The 24,339-nt window shown below is 31.8% G+C and overlaps 1 protein-coding gene across 12 annotated transcripts in view; it reads right to left on the bottom strand.

The window, feature by feature from the left end:
* Positions 1 to 24,339, bottom strand: part of LOC143921745 (protein bric-a-brac 1-like) — a 429,231-nt gene that overhangs the window by 34,418 nt on the left and 370,474 nt on the right. For 10 of the 12 annotated variants that reach the window (XM_077445130.1, XM_077445162.1, XM_077445173.1 and 7 more), the window contains one exon: positions 1,691 to 1,756. The exons of the other annotated variants lie outside the window; for them this stretch is intronic. In XM_077445130.1, the coding sequence (XP_077301256.1) occupies positions 1,691 to 1,756 (66 nt within the window). The remainder of the gene's footprint in view (positions 1 to 1,690; positions 1,757 to 24,339) is intronic. 12 annotated transcript variants of the gene reach the window in all.

Below are 24,339 nucleotides of genomic sequence, written 5' to 3'. Positions count from 1 at the left end.
ATTATTTGAATGAACTTTAACAGTGCCTAGGTGGAAGGTAAAATTATTTCAATACGCAATTTATGTGAAAATATATTTCAAATTTCACTCAAAAGGTTATCAATTACACCTGTCATCGAATTTTTAAATAAAAAACGTCAAATGACACTGCTAATAACTACGTGTCATGAAAATGAAACGCACAAATGAATGAATGCGACAAGTTGACGAATTATACCATGTATGTATAATATAGATTATATTACTAATGAAATGATTTAAAAAGCAATATTTTAATAGTTTGGATAATAAAATGGAAGTTTGTATATACGTGCGTAAAAAAATAAATTAGAATTGTAGTTCTACGTATGAACTGTATCATTCCAATAATATATACATACATATGTATGTATTATGGATGAAATCTATAAATTGTTTTATTGTTTTTCATATTTATATATTCCGGATCGTTGATTTTGATGTACGTCCTGCAGCGAAAGGCAATTTCCGATCAATATTTATTTTAATTTCCATATCTTTGCATTTGAATTACAGCGAAAAACCTGTCATAATAAATGTTAATATCGAATTTTCGAAAACGATAAAAACCGAACGCATTCAAACCCATAAAAATGCGTTAAAAGAGTACAGGAATTTATTTATATTATTATATACATATTTAAAAAAACGCGATAAATTATACGGATAACATAAATAAATAACACAGCGGAAAAATCAAAAGCCAAATTATTATTAGTAACTGAATAAATAAATAAATCAGTCAATGAGGATTCATTCTATGTTAGACACAAATACGTTTGAAATTATACCGAAGAGTCAAAATCCCATAGAAAAATTATAACGTACATTTTCACACTATCACCAAACTTCATGTGTTGATACTTACAAGATGTTTATTTCCTTCAATTACAAACACAAATTGCTTGATCGAAGATGGTTTTTAGACTTTTAGATTAAAAATAATATACATATGTACATGTGTAACATTCCCAAGAATTGTAAATCAGTTTTTAAGCTTTTTCCCATTTATTTTAGCCTTTTCAAAATATATAATGAAAGCCAATTAAGTGTATCTTTATACACATACGTATGAACGTATTGAATAGAGATGGGAAATTTTTAATATTCAATTGAATGTTATATACAAAAAGCTAATTCACTTTAAAATCAGAAAATTATAAGAAAATCCAAGATACATATACATAATAAAAAGTAAGTTCGCATGTCAATATATTGAAATATTTTTGATTATATTTATAAGTTTAGTCTTGCCTAAAAATAAAAAAAATATTTGTAAAAAATATTGTATTTTTTACTGTCTTACCAACGATAAGATAGTAAAAAATACAAAATGCAGTAAAGCAAAAAATACTCTTTGTTATATACAACATTCCCTAAGGAGATTTTGACTAGACGGGATTTCAACCAACACCCTAAATATACATAAATACATACATAGATTTCAGACAAATATTAGTTAGTTATGTACAGTACATACACAGTGCGTCTGATGTAAATACACATTGGTTAGTCTACTACGTATTAAAATATTATATACATATATTAAAATGTTTTCGGCTACAATTGACGGACTATGCATCGGCATAGTCCGTCAATGAGATATGATACCTTGCAGTATGCGGTTAGTATATGAGAGTGCATAAGACATTTGAATTTGGCTAGTACATACCATGTAGAGCTCGTTACAGAGACTAGACGATTCGGAAGCTGGCCTGCCTCCCTCGTCAGAAGACAGCTGAAAAGCGTACGGTTCTATTATCCTAACTGTCTATTGATCATTGTTTTTTTTTGTTTATTTATCAATAAATTATAAAATAAAAATTAAAAATAACAAGCAATCAGATTTCGGTCAATCAACATTCGCGGACAAAAATAAACACATTATTCAATTATATGAATTGACAGTTTGCCTAGCAACATATGTATGGCTAGCAACTACTTGATTCTTTTTTGCATGGTATAAAAATAAACTTGTAGTATTAAATAACAGTTAACAATAAATTGTCATTTAACGCTAAAATATATGTTTGATTTTATATTGTATAAAAAAAATCTTTAACTTGAGTATGTCAAAAAAATTATTCATAAGGTTAAGTTCATTAGTCATTAATAGAAGCAATAAAGAATTGCATTTCTTAAATTTAAGTCAATTCATCAGTCGTATTAATTTAAATGATTCAAATATTACGCTTAATTGGATGAAATGTTTAATTCTTGTGTGTATTTCATTTTTAAATCGTTGATCGTACCGAAAAAATCTTACATTATATATAATATATATATAAAACATAATAATTGCATCAAAAAGCAATCGATATAAACGATAGCAATTGCTTTTCAACGCCAAAAAAAAAAATAACAGTAATAAAAATAAATAAAGGAATATAGGGGTTGGAATAAGTGGTAAGAGAATGAAAATAAAATCATTGAAATTTAACCCGATTTCATACGTAAATTTTAACCCGATTTCATATTTGAATATTATATATATATATATATATATATATATATATATATATATATATATATATATATATATATATATATATATATATATATATATATATATATATATATAATATTCAAACAGTGGGTTTGTATTATACTTAACATATTTTATAAACGCTTTTCAGTACGCAAACTTATATGTATGTATAAGATGTCGTAGTATACTATCGAAACTATATACATACATTTCTAACGAAAATGTTCAATATACGATACACCAAAAAAACATACTAATTTATAGAATTACCAGAAAAATTACCACAGCAAATATATATATAATTAATAAAAACCCAGAAACCCAAAATCCCCAAATATATTTGTATATATATATATATATATATATATATACATATACATGTATATAAATACATACGTGGAGATGTATAGTCGAGATTAGGATACACACGTAGACGGCGATATGTCGAATTAACGTAGCAGAAAATTGATATGACCTCTTAAATTATCTTACGGCTTCCATTTCATAATTTAAAGTACCATTTAACAACACCAATTACCGTTTACGTCCGCGTTAAAAAAAAAATATATACATATATATATATATATATATATATATAAATATATATATATATATATATACATATGTATATATATATATACATATGTATATATATGTATATACCTAATATGTATATACATTTTCAGAGGCAAATATGTGTACAATTGCACACATTTATGTACATATGTGGCTACATACATATGTACATTATTATATGGAAATTTGTCATTGGTCCTTTCGATTTAGCATAAGTTAATTTGATTCTTTTTCTAAGACATTTCCTTGGTGTTTGCCTTTTTACAACTTTTTTCTAAAATATCTCATAACAAACATCGCTGACTCAATGATACCCAAAAGGGAATGTTTTAAAAGTATACTTTTTCATTCGACACTTTAATCGAGTCGTTATTTGAGACGTTATATTTGAAAGTATTATATGTAAGTCCACTTTTCTTCATTTCGAGAAATATTTCGCAAAACATTAAATACATTATATATGTACATACGTGTTTGATTAAATTGCAATGACACCACCCACTAATAAAATTGAAAACAATAATTAATACTTATATTACTATAGTAATATAATTATAATAAAATAATACAGTACAGTACGATAATATGTTACTATTAAATGTAATATGTCGTGATTAATATAACTTATAATTATCTCTGTGATCTAAGATAAATGTATGAAATAACTAATCTTTATAACGCAAATAAATAAATAGTTTGGGCGATTCCAGGTATATGTACACATGTATGTACACTATATATATTTAAAACTTTTTGGGGATAATGAGGAATTCAAATCATAAAACACGGTGATCGGAATTCGAAGTTGCAAAAATGATCAAAGTCGATCTTCACAACTTAGTAGCTAGTTAAAAAGTGATATATATATATGTATGTATCTCGAAACGAATAAAAGTGAACTTATTTCAACTTCAAATATAACGACTCATTTTTTAACCCCACCGTTTTAAGTAGGTATTTTTTAACTTACCAAGGAAATGTTTGAGCGGTTTGGGAGATAATCGAATCCTTAAATTTAAAAAAGAGGATATCTATAAGGGAAGGTACGAATTTCCGGCCAACTTAAAAATTTGAAAAAAATTTACATCGTATCGATAAGCATTTCAGTAACCGATACCAAGTGTTGGTTCGATAGGACTAACAGTGTTAAGAAAATCCCCCAAAGACACATACACATATAGTTCATGAAATCGTAATCACTGATCGATTCTGAGTTCGAATCAGTCAAGTTCGAATTTTCGCATGATTTCCTCTATTGCAACTACATACATACATAGATAGAGTAAAAACATGTTTTACAATAATGAAGTTTACATATTTCAAACATATTATTCATACACACAAGACTTCCGTTTTCCGAGAATTCCCGGGAAAATATTGTATTTCCAACTATCTAGGGATTCCGAATACATAAAATCGCATCGACTTACATAATACGGTTCACCTATATACAGTATGTATATGTCTGTACATCTGTACGGACACAATTTCTCGACCTGACTCTGGCGAAAGCCAACTTTTATAATATGCCGGAATCGAATAAATTTTATTAAGCACGTATCCATTAATAAAAATATATTTTTTTATGTAATTATATTAAACGGTCGGATAAAGACATATCCCGCGGCTCGGTAATTACAACCCACGCTCGTCCGTATACATTATTACAAAAATTTATTTATTCCATACGCATACACACACACACACCTACAATCACACACGCGGGCTCGTATATATACTATACTAAAATATTTATCATTTAAATTATAGAGCACGTCAAAAACAATGCGCCGAGACAGCGCGAGAGACGAGACGCACACTCGCGTGTGCATACCGGACGATCGACACGAAAAGGTTAACGAAAACAACAACAATAATAATAATGACCGATGAAAATACATATACGTATGTATATAATAATAATGAAACGGAGCGATAAAACAATGTGTCAACTGGTCGTGTGAACGATGAGGAACTCGAAATGTTCTTGAAAGGAAACGGTCGATTGGGATACGTCAATGTTTACGAATGATTTCAATATATACATACATACGTACATAATATAAGAATCAAATTTATGAGAGTTTTTATTTGTATAATTCGCCATGATTGTTGAATACATGAATTGTGGTGCAGACACAAAGTGGTACGGGGTGTGTTATTTTTTTTCAAGTTTTGTACATGTAAATGAATAACCAGCATGCCTGATCTATACTAAGGCGATTCATGCCAAAACTCACCCCCGGGAGTGTTTTCGGTGATATTTTTATCCTTTTATAGATATACACACATATGTAGGTAGTGATCGATAACAGTGTTTCCCATATTTTAAGAGATTTCCGGAGAAATGCACTGAATTGCACTGAATAGTGGCGCAGTTTCGAGAAATGCTAATTTTCAAAGGCGCTCAAGAAGAACTTACGCAATAGAATTCCACAAAAAAGGGCTAGCATCCTAGGGTAACATACAAATACCCCTTGACGCCTTTTTGTGGAATTCTATTGCATTAGTTCTTCTATGAAAGTTTGGATGTCTCGAGAGTGTGGCTCTCTTGAGTGCATTTATCCGATCACCATTTTAAGCAATGTAAGAGAAACTTGTCGAAATAATAATATCGTACGAATTAACAATGATATGAGGATACGCCCATCACAGCTGGTCTACCTAGACATGCCGTGCCGTACGATTCAGTATGTCTGTTGTCAAAAATTTCCTAAATTTTCACACGTAAACGGCTCCACTCACGTTGAGATCTGTAACTATACAACTGGCAAGACATGTTTCTGAGAATACTAGCTGTATTATTTAGTTATGTATATATGCATAATTGAATTTGAGGTAAAACTTGCATTTATTGAAAGAAAATCTAAAATTATTTAACTGTTTCCCCGATATTTAAATACCGAATTCTGGCGTATTTATATTAGTTCACTTCTACTTTAATTAAAATTCGTATATAAATATATTCTATGTACAATAAATAAATAAATTAGAATTGTAAATGAATGTTATGTATGTACATATATTTGGTTAAATAATTCAATAGAAGAACTTTTCATTTATAAAGAATATTTAGCTTTTATATTTTAATATTTTGCCATCCGGCATTGATCGGGTGAATGAAAACTGAAAAACGAAGCCTTTAAAAGACTCGGACCTCTTCCAAAACTTGTTTATAACTAAAATATATCACAAATTTTATAGTTACAAATTAAAAACCGAGTATTTGCAAATTATGGTAAATGTATCTAAAATTGTAAACAAAAGTATCGATTTGTCACTTTTAACTGCATCTACATTTTTAAGATAAAACAATGTTTTCTATTGAGTAATTATTAAAAAAAAAATCCAATCTAACAAGAACAAAATTAAAAAAAAAAACAATAAAAACTTATAGAAAGAAAACGATGATATTTGATTGAATTTTTTTCCTTCAGTATATGTTAATAAATTTAAATGAAATTTGAAAACACAAATAAAAAACTAAACCGCTTCATTATCTTGTAAAACATAGATAAAGTAAAAATCAACATACTAAAAATAAGATATTCAAACATCAAAATAAAAAAAAATCAGTATGTGCTTTTGAACCCCTTTTCATTTGACACCTGCTTATTAAAAAATCAAATATTCTGTATTTAAAAAATTATAAATAGTGATATTCTGTATTGTGACACGCATCATTCACCGACGACGCTAATCTGCGTCACCCGCCTACACCATTCAGAGACGACCGGCCCACAATGTGATAACTAAAGCCCGGATAACCAGCGTGCCCTTCATTGTTCAAATGTTGTAAATGCATTGTTAAAGGTTCGCCGAACCTTTTTTACAAAGCATTTACAACAATTGAACAATGAGCGGCGCGTTTTGGGTCCATACTCTAGTGATAACATACACATCGAAAAAGTGCAACCATTCATAGAAACGAACACGTGAACGTCCGCACAGTTTGAGAGGCGTCGATCCGAGCCGCAATTAAACGTCGTTTAATTAATCGACGCATGTACGTGTACATTTGCTAGTAAATACATATATACACATAAAATACAAAGAGGCGTTTTTTTCACATTATGCAAATTGAATAGCGCCACTTTTTGTATCGCCGGGGAAATCGCTAATCTCTTCATCCATAAATATGCATGTACTAAACAATAAATACACACACACACACACACACACACACACACACACACACAGGACTCTCGTTTCAGCGCATCTTCGTCTCCATCACCGTATTCTTCTTCTTCTCCGTCATTCACATGACAACAAAGCACCAACGAGGAAGACACATACATATAATATATGTAAGTACTGTGTAAAAAGTGCGGAGAGTCGTTAGCGGTTTAGCGGCGAGCACGTACGAATGGATGCTACAAGATATATATGGGAATGCGCTCGAACAATTTCTTTTTCATTGTTCATATAATTTAACACCGTTTAGTATCCATATAACAAACGATTCATCAAAACGATACAGATCTACGCTTGTAAACACGCCGGGGAGGGGTCCCCGATCGTTTGTCGGAACGGGGGGAGGGTGGGGGGGGGACCGATTTTAACGCCGCTTTCCCAGAAATTTAATCGCCACCGTTCGCAATCGTTATTTGCTATGCAAATTCGCCTATTAGTCGTATCTGGATAATAGAAAATTAATCAAATAGAGCGTACGTGTGCATTTGTGCGCGCGTGTGTGTGTGTGTGTGGGTGTTACAAAGTGTATGCGCCAGAAGTGCAGTGTTTCGCGTTCATGTCGAATGCAACTGAGACGCCCTGCGTCTGCTCATATAATGCGTTTCATCTGCACTGAGGATGACATTATGACTACAGTTTGATAACTAATTAATTTCGCCGTCCTTTCAAACGTCAACTTTCAAACGTAAAGTCCTTTCAAACGTCAACTACAAACAACATGATGCGGTTATTCGAACCGGAAATTATGTTACACTTTACAGCTCAAAAAGGCACATTAACTACATATACATATATATTATATGTATATATGTAGGTACATAAAACCAACATATTTTATAGTATATACATATACATTTCGCTAGTAATGACTTATGGATGTTAAACTTGGACATTGAACGCGAAGATGCTACACAAAGTCCAATGCACTCAAAGAAGTATAGAACGCTGTATGCTCGGCATAACGAAGAAAGAAAGGAAGCGGAATACGTGGGTGAGAAGTATGACAAAGGCAGTAGACATAGTGGTTAAAAGAATGGACGAAAGTTGGAAAAAAGAAGTGCTAGAATGGTACACGAGAGAATGCAAAAGGGTAAAAGGAAGAACGCAGGGAAGATGGGTAGACGAAATCAAGAATATGTGTGGGTTGAGATGAATGAGAGTGGCAAAACAGAGACGAGTGGAAGCGTGTTGGAGAGGCCTTCGTCCAGCAGTGAATGGTGAGTGGCTGTAAATAATGAAATAATAACTAATTTTGACAGGGGTGACGCCGAGTTGACAGTAAGTCAAAAAGCTTTTACATATATTATACATATGTATGCAGTGTTTTTATCTTACGTATGCGTATTTTACAAATGTGTACTGTATTTGTGACTATAAATTGTAAAAATCTAATTGTATATACTTTTATTTATTTCAAAATTTAAATTCATATTGTACCATGGCGCTAATAGTTAGTTGCCCTACGCGATACCTATAGTTTTAAACTTGTACATATGTATATAAATTTGAAATTATATTTAAATAGTGGTGACAAATAGGTAGGTTGATTTGCCAATTTAATGAGGAAAAGTTTCAACAATTCAGTTCAGATGGATTGGCGAACTCTGATAGACTTTGATGGAAACTTTTTTTGAGGAAAGAACATACGCACATATGAACATACTCGTATGTACATACATACATACATAAATACGAAAAGCCATCTATCTTATTATTGTGAATCGTGAAATGAAAACTCTATAGTTACGAGTTAAGAGATTGTTATGACAATTTTCGCAATTATTTTTTTAAATGAAAAGTATTTCGATAATAGACAGTTAGTTCTAAAGAGAAAATATATTTCCAACTGATTTTGTTTTGAAAACATTGTATGAAAATTTCATAATCAATAATCATTTTTTTTGCTTTAAGTTAAAATTTATAATATGACTTTGTCAATGTATCTACAAAATTGCTTTGTAAGAAGGGCCTGCTTCTTTATGTATCCATTATCAAATAATATACATAGATACATATGAATATGAGTGACATCCGGTACAACGCTAATTCCACAATTGGACTTTTGAATTAAATTTTTGCATTATATCTCCGAAAATTTGTAGGAACATATTTTATCACAATATTTCAATTCGACTACATAAACACATATGTAATATGTTTGCCCGCTTCTTCTATGATAACATTGATATTTCGCTTATTTTCAAGAATCGTGTCGTGTGTCAAAGGAATGAAATCCGCGTATAGGATTCAGAAGGGTTTATTCGAATTTCTTGTAAACCCATAATATTCTAGTGGTCTTAAAAGGTAACTCTGCAATGCTTGGTCGGTGGAACGGTTTGGAATTGTAAAAGAAAAAATACCGGTGCTCATATGTTTGAATCCGTTTCTGAAATATTGTATGTAAGTACATGAAAATAAACCCATGTTCCACGGAAGGTCTCTTTGAAACGTATGTAGCATTTCACATTTTGTTTCATTTATCTTACATTTCTATGTAGCGTACCATGATGAGCCGCCGGCTGTTATCTAAACATTGAGCTAGATACATATACATATATACACACAGGTAGATTGTGGATTTTTTGATATTATTATATAAAATGAAATATCACCGGGTGCATATATCAGAATAATTTTCGAAAATGTATATTCGAATAAACAAATAACTTCTTAAAACAAATCGAAAAATATAATATAGTTAATAATATATCAATTCTTTAATAATATGAAAAAAATGGTAATTTATTCAGAAAAATTTTGATGATAGTTCCAAGTCCCTGCTAAAGTGTTCAGTTGAACTACTGTTACGTAGTATTTATGTTTATAGACCAGTGATTAATACTCGGTCAAATTTTCTCACGATCACATAATTTCATATATTGATACCCGTATATATGTACGTATGTAGGTTAAGTAATAATTAAAATAAAATAAACAGTTCAGCAGTCCGTAAACACATACACGTCTCAGTTTAGGTCGGGTAGCGGTGACGACAGGGTTAAAAAGAAACTGCATACAGAAACACCGTTCGAAATGAACGCGAGACGGCACTCAATGGAGCGGTGCATCTTGTGCATTTATTCTTATGCAAATTTATCCGTACGTACGCTCGCGAAAAACAAAAGAGACCGCGAAAAGGAATAATAATAAAAAAAAAATGATAAATTTCTAATAAAATGGCGAACGGCATTAATGGCATCGCTTCATTTATATTCGCGAGCGCCGACATTTCTTCACCGAACAATGGAAGAAGGCCTCCAAGATAGCGACCGGCCATTTGTCTATCGCACAGACAGACAGACAGACGCCTGTTATTATTATTAGTATTGGAATTATTTTTACTTTCCGCCAAACGGCACGGAGTGATGCGATGATGTATGAATATCCGGACTTTTTATTGAAAAATATATTTTTAAAATGGCTCAAGTCCCTACTAGTTCTTAAATCGTTTAGTTATATGTACATTGCATGGACATTGACTGAGCCTACGATTTATATATATACATGTGCCTAGATTTACACGGATCTGAAAACGTATAAAGGTCTATTCATACCTGATCGGCACGAACCGGCAACTGCACCAAACCAGAATATTCTTAATGAAAATTCCATAATGCTATAAGAGACGAGTAAATTAAAAATGTTTCTCTTTATCTGAACGCCGATGCATAACAATTCACTATTACTGCGAAGGGAACAGAATTGAGATCGTGCAAGTGAATGACGCAGTGGACCATACCATAACAAACCTCTACCACTACCGTAGGTAGTGGTAGAAGTTTGGACCTTTGGAGGTTTGGACTACTACCTCAGGTAAGGCCGATTTCGGTTTCTGAACTTCACTAATCCGAGTGAACAATATGAATACGGAGACCGATTTGAATTTATTGCAATTGAGTTGTTGATATTTTTAAATTTTCGTCCTTCTATTCTAATGACAGCACGCCGACGATACATACGTACATACATTAAAAAAAAACGTCTCGAAAGCAAGCTTCATTTATAACTATTGTAGTCTAACATTTTAAAATGTTAAAGCACACACCGAATTAGATACATTCATAAAAGAGCCAAAAAAAAAATTTACGTCCATTTCATGTATTCGTCGTATCATGAATAAATCAATAAGCATAAACTTTTCACGAATTAAGATTTTTTTGTATTCAATGTACTCGTATTAACACAAATTATTATATACAATTTCATTAATAGATGTATGAGCTTAGCAACCGTCAGTTACATACATACATATGTATGTTGTATATCGAAACTAAAATTAATTAAACATAGCATTGTTAACGAATTCGTCATGAAACCGGGAAGGCTTTAAATATTATATATGCATGTGGATACATACATATGATAAAATAAAAATATTATTCAATAATTTGACCTCAACATCGCGTATATACTTACATATGTATGTGCATATATAAATTTACAAACCTATAAAATATTTACTTTTCTCAAATGGAACAGACTGATTACAATTGCAAATTCAAATTTATACTGAAAAGCAGCAACTTTTAAATTCCAACCTACTTTCAATGAAATTAGATTTTCTTATTCAACTGTTTGTATGTATGTATGTGGATATTATATAACTTTTGTGTGTCGCTTTGTTCCGTACAAAATTTGAACACTAGAAAAGAATGTCGGCAAAAAAGTCCGACAGCCTATACACACACATGTATAAACATTTTATAGACAAATGAATCGTAAAATAGGGTACAAGGGAATGAAAAATAATAAAAACGAAAAAAAATCTGATAGAGAGAGAGCAGATATGTAGATAAGGCTGGCGTTTTTCACGGTTCAACTTGCACGACCGCACGTATGAATAACGAGAGACGCTCTCGTAATAATTATTCATGTTATTCAGTAGTCATATAATAATGTTTTATATGTTAATCATTTGCATTGTATTCCGTTTTGCTAAATCACTCACCAAGACCGACCGCCATCCATCCACACACTCACTCCTCTACAATTCTACATGTAATCAAAGCATTGCGTTGCGTTGCCTGGAACTCGCATATTTTACATAACCACATACATACCCACAGACTGCCTGTAAAGTCATATACATAGTATATTTTAATATAACATTTCGAATAAATATTTTAAAAATTATGAAAAAAAAGGCACCTGATATGGTTGAATGTATCTATGGAAAAATGATATTCTCATCTCATCATATAGTCTCATCTTATATTTTTGACTTTAGAAATTTGCTAGATAATTATTTATACGCATTTCAAAGCAATACAAATCACCTGACTATTGACTTCAATACTTACTTTTGGCACAACAATACTAGATTTTGAGCTATGGACTGCAAAAGCCAAAAATCTGTAAGCATTGCGCATTTTTTTTCAACGTTCATATCTCATAAACGAGAACAAACCAACAAAAATCATTGTCATATCCGAATTAAGTGGGTCAAATTTAATGAAGATTGATTAGTCGCCGTTCCGGTAATTAAAAAAATGTGATTTTTTTGTTGCTATGTATGAATTTTTATTGGATATAATAAATTAATACATATAATATATATGTATAGGAATTTTCTTCTGTCCTACGCGACATTGTCGGAGTGCCATAAAATCCGTTTGCTTATATAAACACTTTTAGCATTAAGTCTATTTTCAAATATGTGAGTATTAAATATAATCTATGATTCTAAAGGCGACTTTTTTTGTAGTGGGTATCGTTAATGTGTAATCTAAAAAATACATACATATAAGGAGTTCTACGTCAAAAGTTATTATTATATTTAATATTTCAATCAATTTACTTATATATAGTGGAATACACTGCTTTTAAAAAAATCAATTAAAAAGAATTATAAAAACATATCTGCTATTGAGATCTTCTTGATTTGCTAATAAGTCGAAATAATTCGTAAGTAAGAACGCATTATGAAAAATATCAAAGCTCGAACAAAAGTTTATTTAAAAATAGTATACAAGCATATGTAGTGTTGAGTGTAATTTTGTTTATCTATTTAAGCATAATAAAAAATGCCGCTGTACCGATTAAAAAAAATGTATTTAAAAGTGGATTTATGTAACTCACTGCCGATATTAGGAGATTCAAAGTACCGACAAAATTTTCGAACGAGAAAATGTTGTCGGTCTTAAATATAAATATTTTTTTCATCATGAAAACGAATATGAAATGCTAACGATGGATACGATTTACTAAAATAAAGATCGCTACGAACTTTTGAAAAAAAATTCTTCAGATATATCCTATGTGCATACATACATACATATATATATATATATATATATATATATATATGTAGAATGCGAGGAGATAGTGAGTGTATCTCAAAAGTTTACGCAATTCAAACACGAACCATTTTGCAAATTTTATATTCATCATCAAGACCGACCTGTATGATGAACGATTTGGTCATCGCCACGTGTTGATTATGAAATATCTGATACTTTTAAAATAAAATCATTTTAAAATGATAAATCTCAAATTTTCCGTCATCAGCTGGAAGAAACAACAAGAAAATAAATTTGCACCGAAGCGATGCGAATTTCAAATCTAGTGCGATTATTGTATGCGGAAATTCGAAAATAGACGAATGATGAACGGTCCGAGTTATCTGAATTTAAATCGCTAAAGCTCAAAGGAAAAGCCGCCTTTCAAAGAGTCGACGGATAAATTGGACAGAATTGTCACCTGGGAAATATCTTCATCTCAATCAAAACTACGACAATTATAAATATTTGTATATACATTCGTATATGTATGTACATGAAGTGGCTTCAAATGCAACGCAATCCGTTAATTACCAGAATACTAAACCTGCAATAAACAAACACATATGTATTTGTGGTGAACCCATAAGTTACACAATTGCAAACCTGAATAATGCTTCTAGTTTCATGCGGTTTACTCAAAACAGGATATTAGTGAATTTCCTTGATGAACGTGAATCGGATAATAACATTGGGGGTTTATTCAGCAAACTCCACTAGCATAAATGCAGCATAAAATGTTTTAGTTATGTATGTACATAAGTGTGTGTACGTACGTATGTGTTCGTAAATACAAAAGATTGTACTCTACTCTGATCTACCTCAACATGTTTACTCTATTCCGAATAAATGTTATTATTTACTACTCTCAGATAAATCTGGCGTCACCCGAGTAAAAATAACGTTGAAACAACGATTTCATTTCATACATTTGTAAAATTTCAATTAAACTTTTAGCATCATTATTATGCCATGTCAATTATATACATACAATATCGAAAACGTCCAAAAAATAAGTCTTAAAAAAACTTGCTATATAAAAGGCATCCTTGAGGGACTCCAACACAATATTTTCTCGATTTATTATCTTGATATGACACGCTGTCTTATCAAGATACCACGAAGTAGTTTTTATACTTGTGCTATGAAATTTATCAATGAATATTAGATAACAGAATTGTCGAGAAGTTAACTAGCATCGACGTCCAATTCGACGTGCAATTGGAGTGACATACTGGGTATAATTCATTTGCATCGTTTCGGGGTAAAAACAAAACGCGATGTGTGTCAATAAATACTCTGATGGATAAGTTGATAATCTCATCTGCGAAACTGTTTTGTTATTATGGACACGGAAATTGCACCGTTAGTTCTGATACAGGTCGACTTTCGCGCATATCCAGTAATTACATTCGCACGGTCGTTCAATCGCGACTGTAAAACGTATGTATGTATGTATGTATCTGTAAGGTATGTATGTATGTATGTACATACGAATGAACGGGAAAAAGAGAGAAAAGTCGGGAAAGTTCACAGCGCTCGTGACGTACAAGTGGAAGTTGCGACCGGAGAGCGAAATATAAAAATAAATCGTTCGATACGTAACGGGTGAAATTCGTAAAACGATTAAAAAAAGTAAAAAGACTGTCAGATTTTTCCGGATGTTAATTTTCTCTGCAGGATAGAGGGCTCGAATATGCACATACATTTTATGTACGTACGTATTCGCTTCATGATTTCCTTTACATATGTACATAAGTACATATGTTTACAATAAAAAACTTACAAATAACCCGTCGTCAGCCAAGTTTATATATTTACTAAAAAACAAAATATCAATATCAAAATATAATAAAAAAAAAATCAAATAACGAATAATAATTTTAGCTCGGCCGACGCCGGATATTTCTGCATATATTTAAAACTTTCCCGTGATCATAATGATTCCATTTTTACACTCTATTGGCAGATTGCTCATCAAGGATGACTTGACGTGAAATAAAGTATGTTTATACTGGCACAGCACAGACCGGAACATTACATAGTACATTTATATGTTCCGTAATATGTAAATACACATACTTAACGCAGACGTAACACCAGTAGCCGACACGATCTATTCATATTATACAACAGAACATGTCACCGCAATGTATCAAGCAAAACCGGTTTTCTTTAGACACTGAAAATATTCATTGAAACGTTATATTGACTCCGACACAAGCAATATTATACCGTATGGTATATAAGTATATAAGCCGATTTTGCCTTGCACTCGGCCAAAACAAGTCTGAACGTGCGCTGCTGTATAATACTAATGGAGGAGTCTTTTCTGTGCTCTACTAGGTCGGGCTGTTGACGTACAGTGCAGGATAATATATGTCTTTAATAGACCTTTAATAGATAATAAGACCTTTATCCGTATAAGTTTGATATATTGGAATTTGATAAATTGCCAGTCTTTGTTGAACAGTTCTTGTAGAAATCGTTTTAGGATTAACTAAAGTCCTCTTGGGTAGCATTCGAGTGTTTATTTTGTTCACTTTTTACATAATTAGGTAACAGTCCGTTTGATGAATTAACTGATGAATCATCCATCCTTGATGAACATTCTTTGTAGGAATAGTTCTTTGAAGAAAAGTTCCCAATTCCGACATATTACCGTTCAGGCATTTCTATGTATATGTAATTATTAAAAAAATCTTTCATAGAAGTTAAACCAATTGAGGAAACGTCAATTACATATGTAAGGTATCTGAAAAAAAAATATATATAATCAAATTCCAAAACAAAATGTCACTTTTTCAACTCAATATAAAAAACGCGAGCGCGTAAAGTGATTAAAATTCGTTCGAATCACATTTAAATCGATTTCGAATTAAATTGCACAATGAATAATATACGTGCGTATTTGACGTTAATAAATTACGCTGCGATCAATTGTTACAAACGATAATTCATCGTTAATTTTCAATTCGAATAACTCGATACAAACATTCTGGGTGTGCTGTTTTACGATCGGAATTATTGATGACGATTAAAATCAATGGAAATAGGGGCCGGGTATGGCGGTGGTGAGGTAAGGGGGGGTACGAATTTTCCGAGCGTTCGAAATTAAATTTCGATTACATCTCGACATACTTACATCGGTTACCAATTATGATTATATTGTTAATAAATACATCGTCGTTTACATATTTTAACACTACACATCGTGCGGGATTTAATTCGTTCACGGCAAATTAGATTTGATTTACACGGTTGATTTTAATAGCGTAATTCGAAATCCTATTTATATACGTATATTTATATGTACGTACCTTTACGGTATTGACGGTACACGCCCATGGCGCACCTTTAATTACTGAAAAGCACCACTTTTTATGCTGTAAATTCGACGCTCTAAACTGATTATATATTTAATACTATTTTAAAGTTGTTTCCATCGATAAATCATCGTACGCCTCTGCTTTATATTGATACGATCATGCATAAGCTCTAATGTGACACGTCGATATACTCAGTATATGTAAATTAGCCATTTTTTCAATATATATGTACTTATTGCTAATCTTTTAACTATAAGACAATTTCCTTGATTTGTAATGTGACATTATTTAAATAAAGAATTCTTAAAAGAAGGAAGTCACAAATTTTTCAGTTCGTCTAAAACAGAGATTCTCAAACTTTTCGATAAGAAAATACTCAATGCCCGCCCTCGAAATCTACCGTCATTAATTGCAGTGTCATTATATATTATATGTATGTATTAATACTTGTATATGGTATGTGTTAATACTTGTACCTGTATCCTACAATAAATGTAGTACAGTATACTTTTGAATGAACCTTTCCACCTCGTAATCATGTCGACAGACTTTCTATGGACTTTTAAAATTAAAATAGGTAAATAAATACCTACAGAAATCGACTAAAAATTTAATTTAATTCTCACCACATACATCTATGAGCATGAATAAGGAATACTTAAATTGAAAAATTGCTGTATTTAAAATCAAATAATAAAATGATATATTTTTACTTTTTCTAATACACGAAGAATCAATAGATAAAATATTAAGACGATGAGACAAATTGATTTGGAGATTTTGACTGATTTGTGTTTGCATAGCTTTGTATTCATGTCCTTTTATAATACTGTTTTGAATAATATAATACTGTTCAATAATATTAATACTGTTTTGAATAATATTTTTGGCAAAAAAATAAAGTTTACTTGAGGAATTAAATCAATTAAATTATTTTAAATTGAGGAATAAAGTCTTCATTTTTACAGAATTTATAACCCTGCGATAAAGTAAATTTGTTAATTAGCTCAAACAACTATCCGACACAAATCATCTACAAATTTCTTTATCCTAATATTAAGAAGATATATTGAATTATTTGTTTAAAATCTATGAATATACACATGTGTCATATTACAACTTTGGGTTGGCTTAAGTCACTTTTACATTATGTACTTTATACTTGGATATATGACTCCAGGTCGATCGTTTCCTATCAGAGTTTTTTAATTTATCTGATTTTCATTAAAAAGGTTCCTACATTTCGGTTCCCTGTCCCATCTCGCAAAAATTCGAGTTCTTCAGCATCTCGATTTTTAGATTATTTCTATAAATGCTTCAAATTTATCCATAGATGTCTCTGTGGATGTTGATCGTATTTACCATGTGTAATGTAACATATATGTCGTATTTAATATAAAATATATGATAATTATGTAGACGAGCGTGCTTGATTGATTAAAAAAATAAAATAAAAATATAAATAAAAAACATTAAGATTCATCAAATTCTAACTACAAATAAATTTTCATACATTTTGAAATGTGTACACATCATTCGAAACCATCATTCGAAAATGGTAACAATTATGCATTTTTCCATACGGAAGTGGCATTTCTGTGCACTCCTTCATAACCTAGTCTAACATAGTTGCATATGGAGTCGCAACACTTACTTGCAGAAGTGAATGCTCGCACGTACGAGATGTAATCGCAGAGGGCGAATAGATCCCTACCCTTGTCCCTAGCTGGTGGGTGGGGAGGGGGAGGAATGAGGAAAGCTCCCACGAAAAGCAAGGGGTGCACCTTTACATCAGAGGACGCGATACACAACCTTTTTTGCAATTAAGTAATTACGTAAGACAAATGTAATTCATACATACATATGTTCAGTATAATATACGTATTCATGTAACTGACCAGGACATTTTATACGGAAAAATAAGAAGACTTTGTTAGTTATATCATAAAAATTACCTTCGCTGGGGAAGATTCATCCAATTTACATTTAAATTTTCATTTTTGCGTTTTACGTTCAATTCAATTAAAATTAAAAAAATCATTTAAAATAAAAAAAAGACATTTGGATACGTTTTTTTTTTCAAAAATTACCGGATTTCAAATTGGATTCGCTCACTGTAAATATTACGTGATTGTATACAAAAATGAAAATATCAAAGTTGCTATGTTTAAAAATTAAATTCATTATCTGTCCCGTCATTTGTTTTATTACCATCAATAGTTCTGATTGTTTCTATCGTTTATAAAACTTGATAGAGAATTTCATACATTTTTAGCTTAGTTTTGACGCAATCTAAGGTTATATTGCAAATCATCAGGCCAATTTATTAAGTGTTATATTGCTCTTTTCAACGATAAAGTATAACATCGACTTATCTCGAATATTACGTAGTTTTAAATATATCATCATAGGACTAGAAGCAGATGAAAAATGGATTTGCCAATCAAACGGGGTCCTGACTACGGGTGAACGATATTAGTATATAGTATTAAATTTCACACGAAAACTCCAAAAGCAAAAACGGCACTTATAGATTTGAATGTGTCACCGATTTGAAACCCCTGAAGTGTAAAAGAAGAGCTGTAGTGAGGGGAGGTGGAATGAGGGGGAGTCGTGCTTCAAAGAAATACACCGGAATATGTTGCAAAAGGGTCATCTTTTATGTATAACATCCACAAATGTACGACGTATGAATTATTAAATGCCAACAGAATATGGGTATTCCGTGCGATAAGTAAAACTTCTTCAATTCACATCGCGGAAAAAATTATAATTTATAAACATGAATCACACACATACACACACACACACACACACTGTACTGCGTTCATAATAATATACGCATACAATGTATTTATATGTAGAGGGCGACGAGGAGATGTTTGAGGGTAATTAAAAAAAATAATAAATAAAAACACAAATCAATAACATTGCCAGTGCAATAAAACCGATGGAAAAGAACGACATCGTTTCGAACATTATGCCCGATGATGGATTACATTGTTTCCGCGCGGAACATACAAGTTTTTACATCCACATATATATGTACATACATATATATGTATGTACTTACGTACGTATGCCCGAAATATAATGTAAAATATACACGAGTATGTATAGTGCAATTTAATACCAATTATATACTATATAACTCGACATAATAGTATTGCAATAAATTTAGGAAAGAGTCGTAAACCGGGTTTCGTGTCGTAAAAGGCTCGCCAGCTCTCTCGGCTTCGATACAATAACGACGTTGAGTATTAAAAATGCCCTTGAATGGATTATTTTCTTTTAATAATTCATAAAATATACGTCTGTATGGGTTTATAATCGGTCTTGCAACTTTGTCTATATACACACATACACATAAGTTTAATGCGAAGATTTTCACGTTGAAATTAATTAAAAATGACTTTTTGTTCGGTCTGCTTCGAGAATGTGGGGGGGGGGGGTATGATTAGTTAATTAAGAAATGGATTATTTTTTTTTAAATGATTAAATTTTGGCATGTTGACATTCGCTGTTTGGTATATAATATCATTATTATAAATAGTCGATAAATACTTATTGCAATAGTTTGTAACAAAAATTGTATTTACATCAATTCAACTCTTATTGGATTTTGAAAAAGTCAAAGAACACTGCCGACAGTGATAATTTTTCCGATTTATCTATTGTAGACATTGCTACCTAAGATTTTCGTATTGAAAGATAAATCAATTTGTTCTGGACAATCTACCCAACCATTTGTTCCGAACCTTGATCACAATCAAGATCTTTGCGCTCAAAATATGACCACGAGAAAAGATTGTCCAGAACAAAATTCGTAAATTCAAAATTCAAAATTCAAATTGTACATATAATCAATAAATCGCTTAAATTGTTTGGACAATCTACCCAACCATTTGTTCCGAGCCTTGATCACGATCAAGATGTTTTCGCTCAAAATATGTATGACCACAAGATAAGATTGTCCAGAACAAAATTCTTCTTTGGTGAAGTATAATCACTAAAAATGTTGTTTATAATATTGAGTCATTCAGACGTATACCTAAAGTATTTGAACAAATTATCGTCATACTTTAAGAATTTGAATCGGCGACTCCTCAACTGGTTAACAAGTAAAATTATAAACATGCTAATACAGTAAGCTTATAAATAATGTAAGTGTATCTAGTTGAAGGAGAGAGCAAGGGGAGGGGAGGGGAGGGGAGGGGAGGAGGGGTGGGATAAATCGGAGCGTGTTTCTCCGACCGGAAAGGGTTAATGCCTTGAAATGACGAGTTTACGCTGGGTAATATAGCGGCGGCGAAACTTTCCGGGTACTTTTTGGCCGTCACGCCCACCGCAGGGTTGAGGAATCGACGTCCTCCGAGAGGGAGAGGGAGAGAGAGGTAGGAAAACAGCACACGTAGGTTTGAGGTGTACAGTGTGTAGGGCGTGTGTATGAGAATAATTAATGGTGAGGCTCGTATCGCGGTTATGGGTGCCCCGCCGTGCCAGGCGGCCCGCTATCACTCCACAACTCGATGACTATTACCGGCCCAAGCCAAATTGCCCTAATATAACCGTATTAAAAAGTTTCACTACACACCAGTCGACTATCGAAAACGGGCTTAGATTCGACGCCTCTATACTTGTGGCTCGGTTGAAGACTGCGTGCTCCACCGTTCGACTGCCGGAGAAAGACGAATGCGAACACACTTTTTCCACTACGTGTGTGTGTGTGTGTGTTCATCACTTGGTTCATGATTTCAGCTCGAATTTCTACTATGAGAGAAGTTGGATCCAGGTATGGCAACAAGCAGTGGTGTAAATAAAAAGAACCAGGCCGGTGTTTAATTTTTACGACCCCCCCTCCCCCACTTTTTTCGTTAATCAAAAAATATATATCCTAATATTGGTAGTTCAAAAATTAAAAAAAAATCTAATGCTAATTAACAAATATTCTTGCTTGTCGACATTATGATGTTTTTTTTTATATTTTTCATAAAAACTTCCATACTGCATCCTCTTCAACATCTTCGATTTTTCAAACCCATGTTTGTGTGTCAACAGCAACATTTGCTTTTAGCAATGCTAAAACCATATACTATATATGTATGTCAAAAAACTCTCAAATTTTAACATGTGAATTTAGAGATGAATATTTATTTAAGCTGAGTTCCCTTATTTTATCTAATGCATATGGTACCTATACATATATAGTTCAAAGAATGTTTTCTTTCGAAATTTTGGGTGGTTTTAGTAAAAAATAAGCATAAAATTTCATCAAAACGTCTTTAAGTTTTGAATATTCTCATATTACTATTCGGTTGTCGCCATCAAATGTTAAAACGAGAGTCTGCTAACAATATTTGGTGTAAAAAAAATTACATGAAATATTAGCCAAAATATTTTTAATTGTACTCGAAAAACAGTTTTCATATCAATCAAAGTGCCAGGGCGGCGACTTGGTTCAGAAAAAAGTACCAGGGCGGCGACCTGGCCCGACTACACAACTGACAACAAGCAATGTTACCCCTATGCTGCAGCAGTTTTGAATGTGCCGCGCAATGATCATAGGCTAACGCGCACTACCTCACTCATCACTAGAGGTAGGATAGCCAAGGGGCCGCTCATTGTTCCATTGTTGTAAATCCTTTGTAAAAAAGGTTCGGCAAATCTTTAACAATGCATTTACAACATTTGAACAATACACGGCACTTTCTGGGTCCGGGCTTTACTCATCACTCTAGAGGTAGGACCGGGAGCTGAGCTTTGTTCAATTTGATGAAGAACCTTTTTTTTGCACTCTAACTTTGTAAATAGACGCAAAACGCCCTGATTCCTGGAAAAAGCACGCTTCCGTCATCACTGATGTGCAAAAAAAATAGTTGTTGATAATTTCCTCAAAGCCCTGTTAAAATATTCAAAATTGTAGAAACTATATAATATATGTATGTATGTAGTGAGCAATCGAAATGTTTCGGCACCTACCGATTATGTTATTATATTTTTAATCGTTTTTGTATAATCGAAAAACTATTATAAAGTTGGTGAGGGCCACAAAATACTATCGATACTAACCACTATTTACGAAATCGAAAATGACCGACGAACTTATCCTTACAAAGTCGAAGTTTGACTGAACGTTTAAATATTTTCAGAATACCAATTTTTATTACGTACAAGAATACTAATATATGTAAAAATTAGATCATGGAAATGGACCAACTTTTATTACATCGTTTGTGTCACGTTCTAACTATAAATAAAATCCAGTCCGTTATGGCAGCTGCAGTATTTTATAAAAAATAAACGATAAAATTTTTTTTAATGTTTCTTGAAAATGCGTACGACGTACATATTGTTCATACGGTTTTAACTAGGCTAGCCTCGCATCTGCGAATTTTTTTTTTGTAACGAGTCAAATCGAAAATAAGCATTCCAACTAAATACTAGAATCAGAATTAAATCTTATAGTTTAAACAAAAGAGACAAGGAGAATTCGGATTGATTTAAATTACCCACTTTAGCATTACATTTTAATATGAGTCTTTGAATACCAATTTTTTATTTCTAACTCATATTTCAAATCCGAACACATTTTTAATATAAAAAAACACGTTTGATTCGATTCTGATTGTTTTTGAGTTTTACACTCTAAGCCTGTCTAAAACTTTGTCCAAATATGTATAATAATTCCAATCAGTACTCGAACGTGACAATAAAATATATGCAATATTAATCAGTTTTTTTTTTTCAGAAATGCGGTAATACGTGTGTATATTAAATTATACATATGTACATATGTATATAATAATGAAGCCGTGAATTATTTTTTGTTTCTTTTAAATCGCGTAGGCGGTGTCTGATATCATAAAACTGTTATGTAATGATAACAATAACTTAATCTATGAAATTATTTACTGACCAAACCTAGCAAAGTTACTGACAAAGAAAATACAGGCCACCGAAAATTTCAAAATGCCGAATATTTGAACCACGTAGGTGAAACAATTTTGATATTTCAAACAAAACTATTTTAACCCATTTTATTGCACTCAAAATCATAATACATCGATTTAATCAAAACATTTTTAGATCAAATTTGAAACAATTACAATTACATACTCGGACAAGGTTGTTAAAATTTTTGAGAATATTCTCGAAACGGAGAATTTTCTTGTTTTCGCGAAGGCTGCATTTAATCAGTCAATAATATACATATATTCATATATATCAAATATATGAATGTATGTATATTATATTAATATTCATCACAGCAGCATAGACTAGTGGTTAGCATATAATGATTTTGAACAAATTGGTCACCGGTTGCTGCTGGCCAGACCTGTACATATATGTGACTCCAGGTCGAAAATGTTTTCGGATAATATTCTCAACTCAAATTCAAGTAAGCGCATCGCACATTTTCAACGATTAAACTCCGAACGCAACCGGTTAACCCTTT

Source organism: Arctopsyche grandis, chromosome 2 (genome assembly GCF_051622035.1).
Source record: "Arctopsyche grandis isolate Sample6627 chromosome 2, ASM5162203v2, whole genome shotgun sequence".
Classification (NCBI taxonomy): domain Eukaryota; kingdom Metazoa; phylum Arthropoda; class Insecta; order Trichoptera; family Hydropsychidae; genus Arctopsyche; species Arctopsyche grandis.
This window is presented reverse-complemented; position numbering and strand designations above follow the sequence as displayed.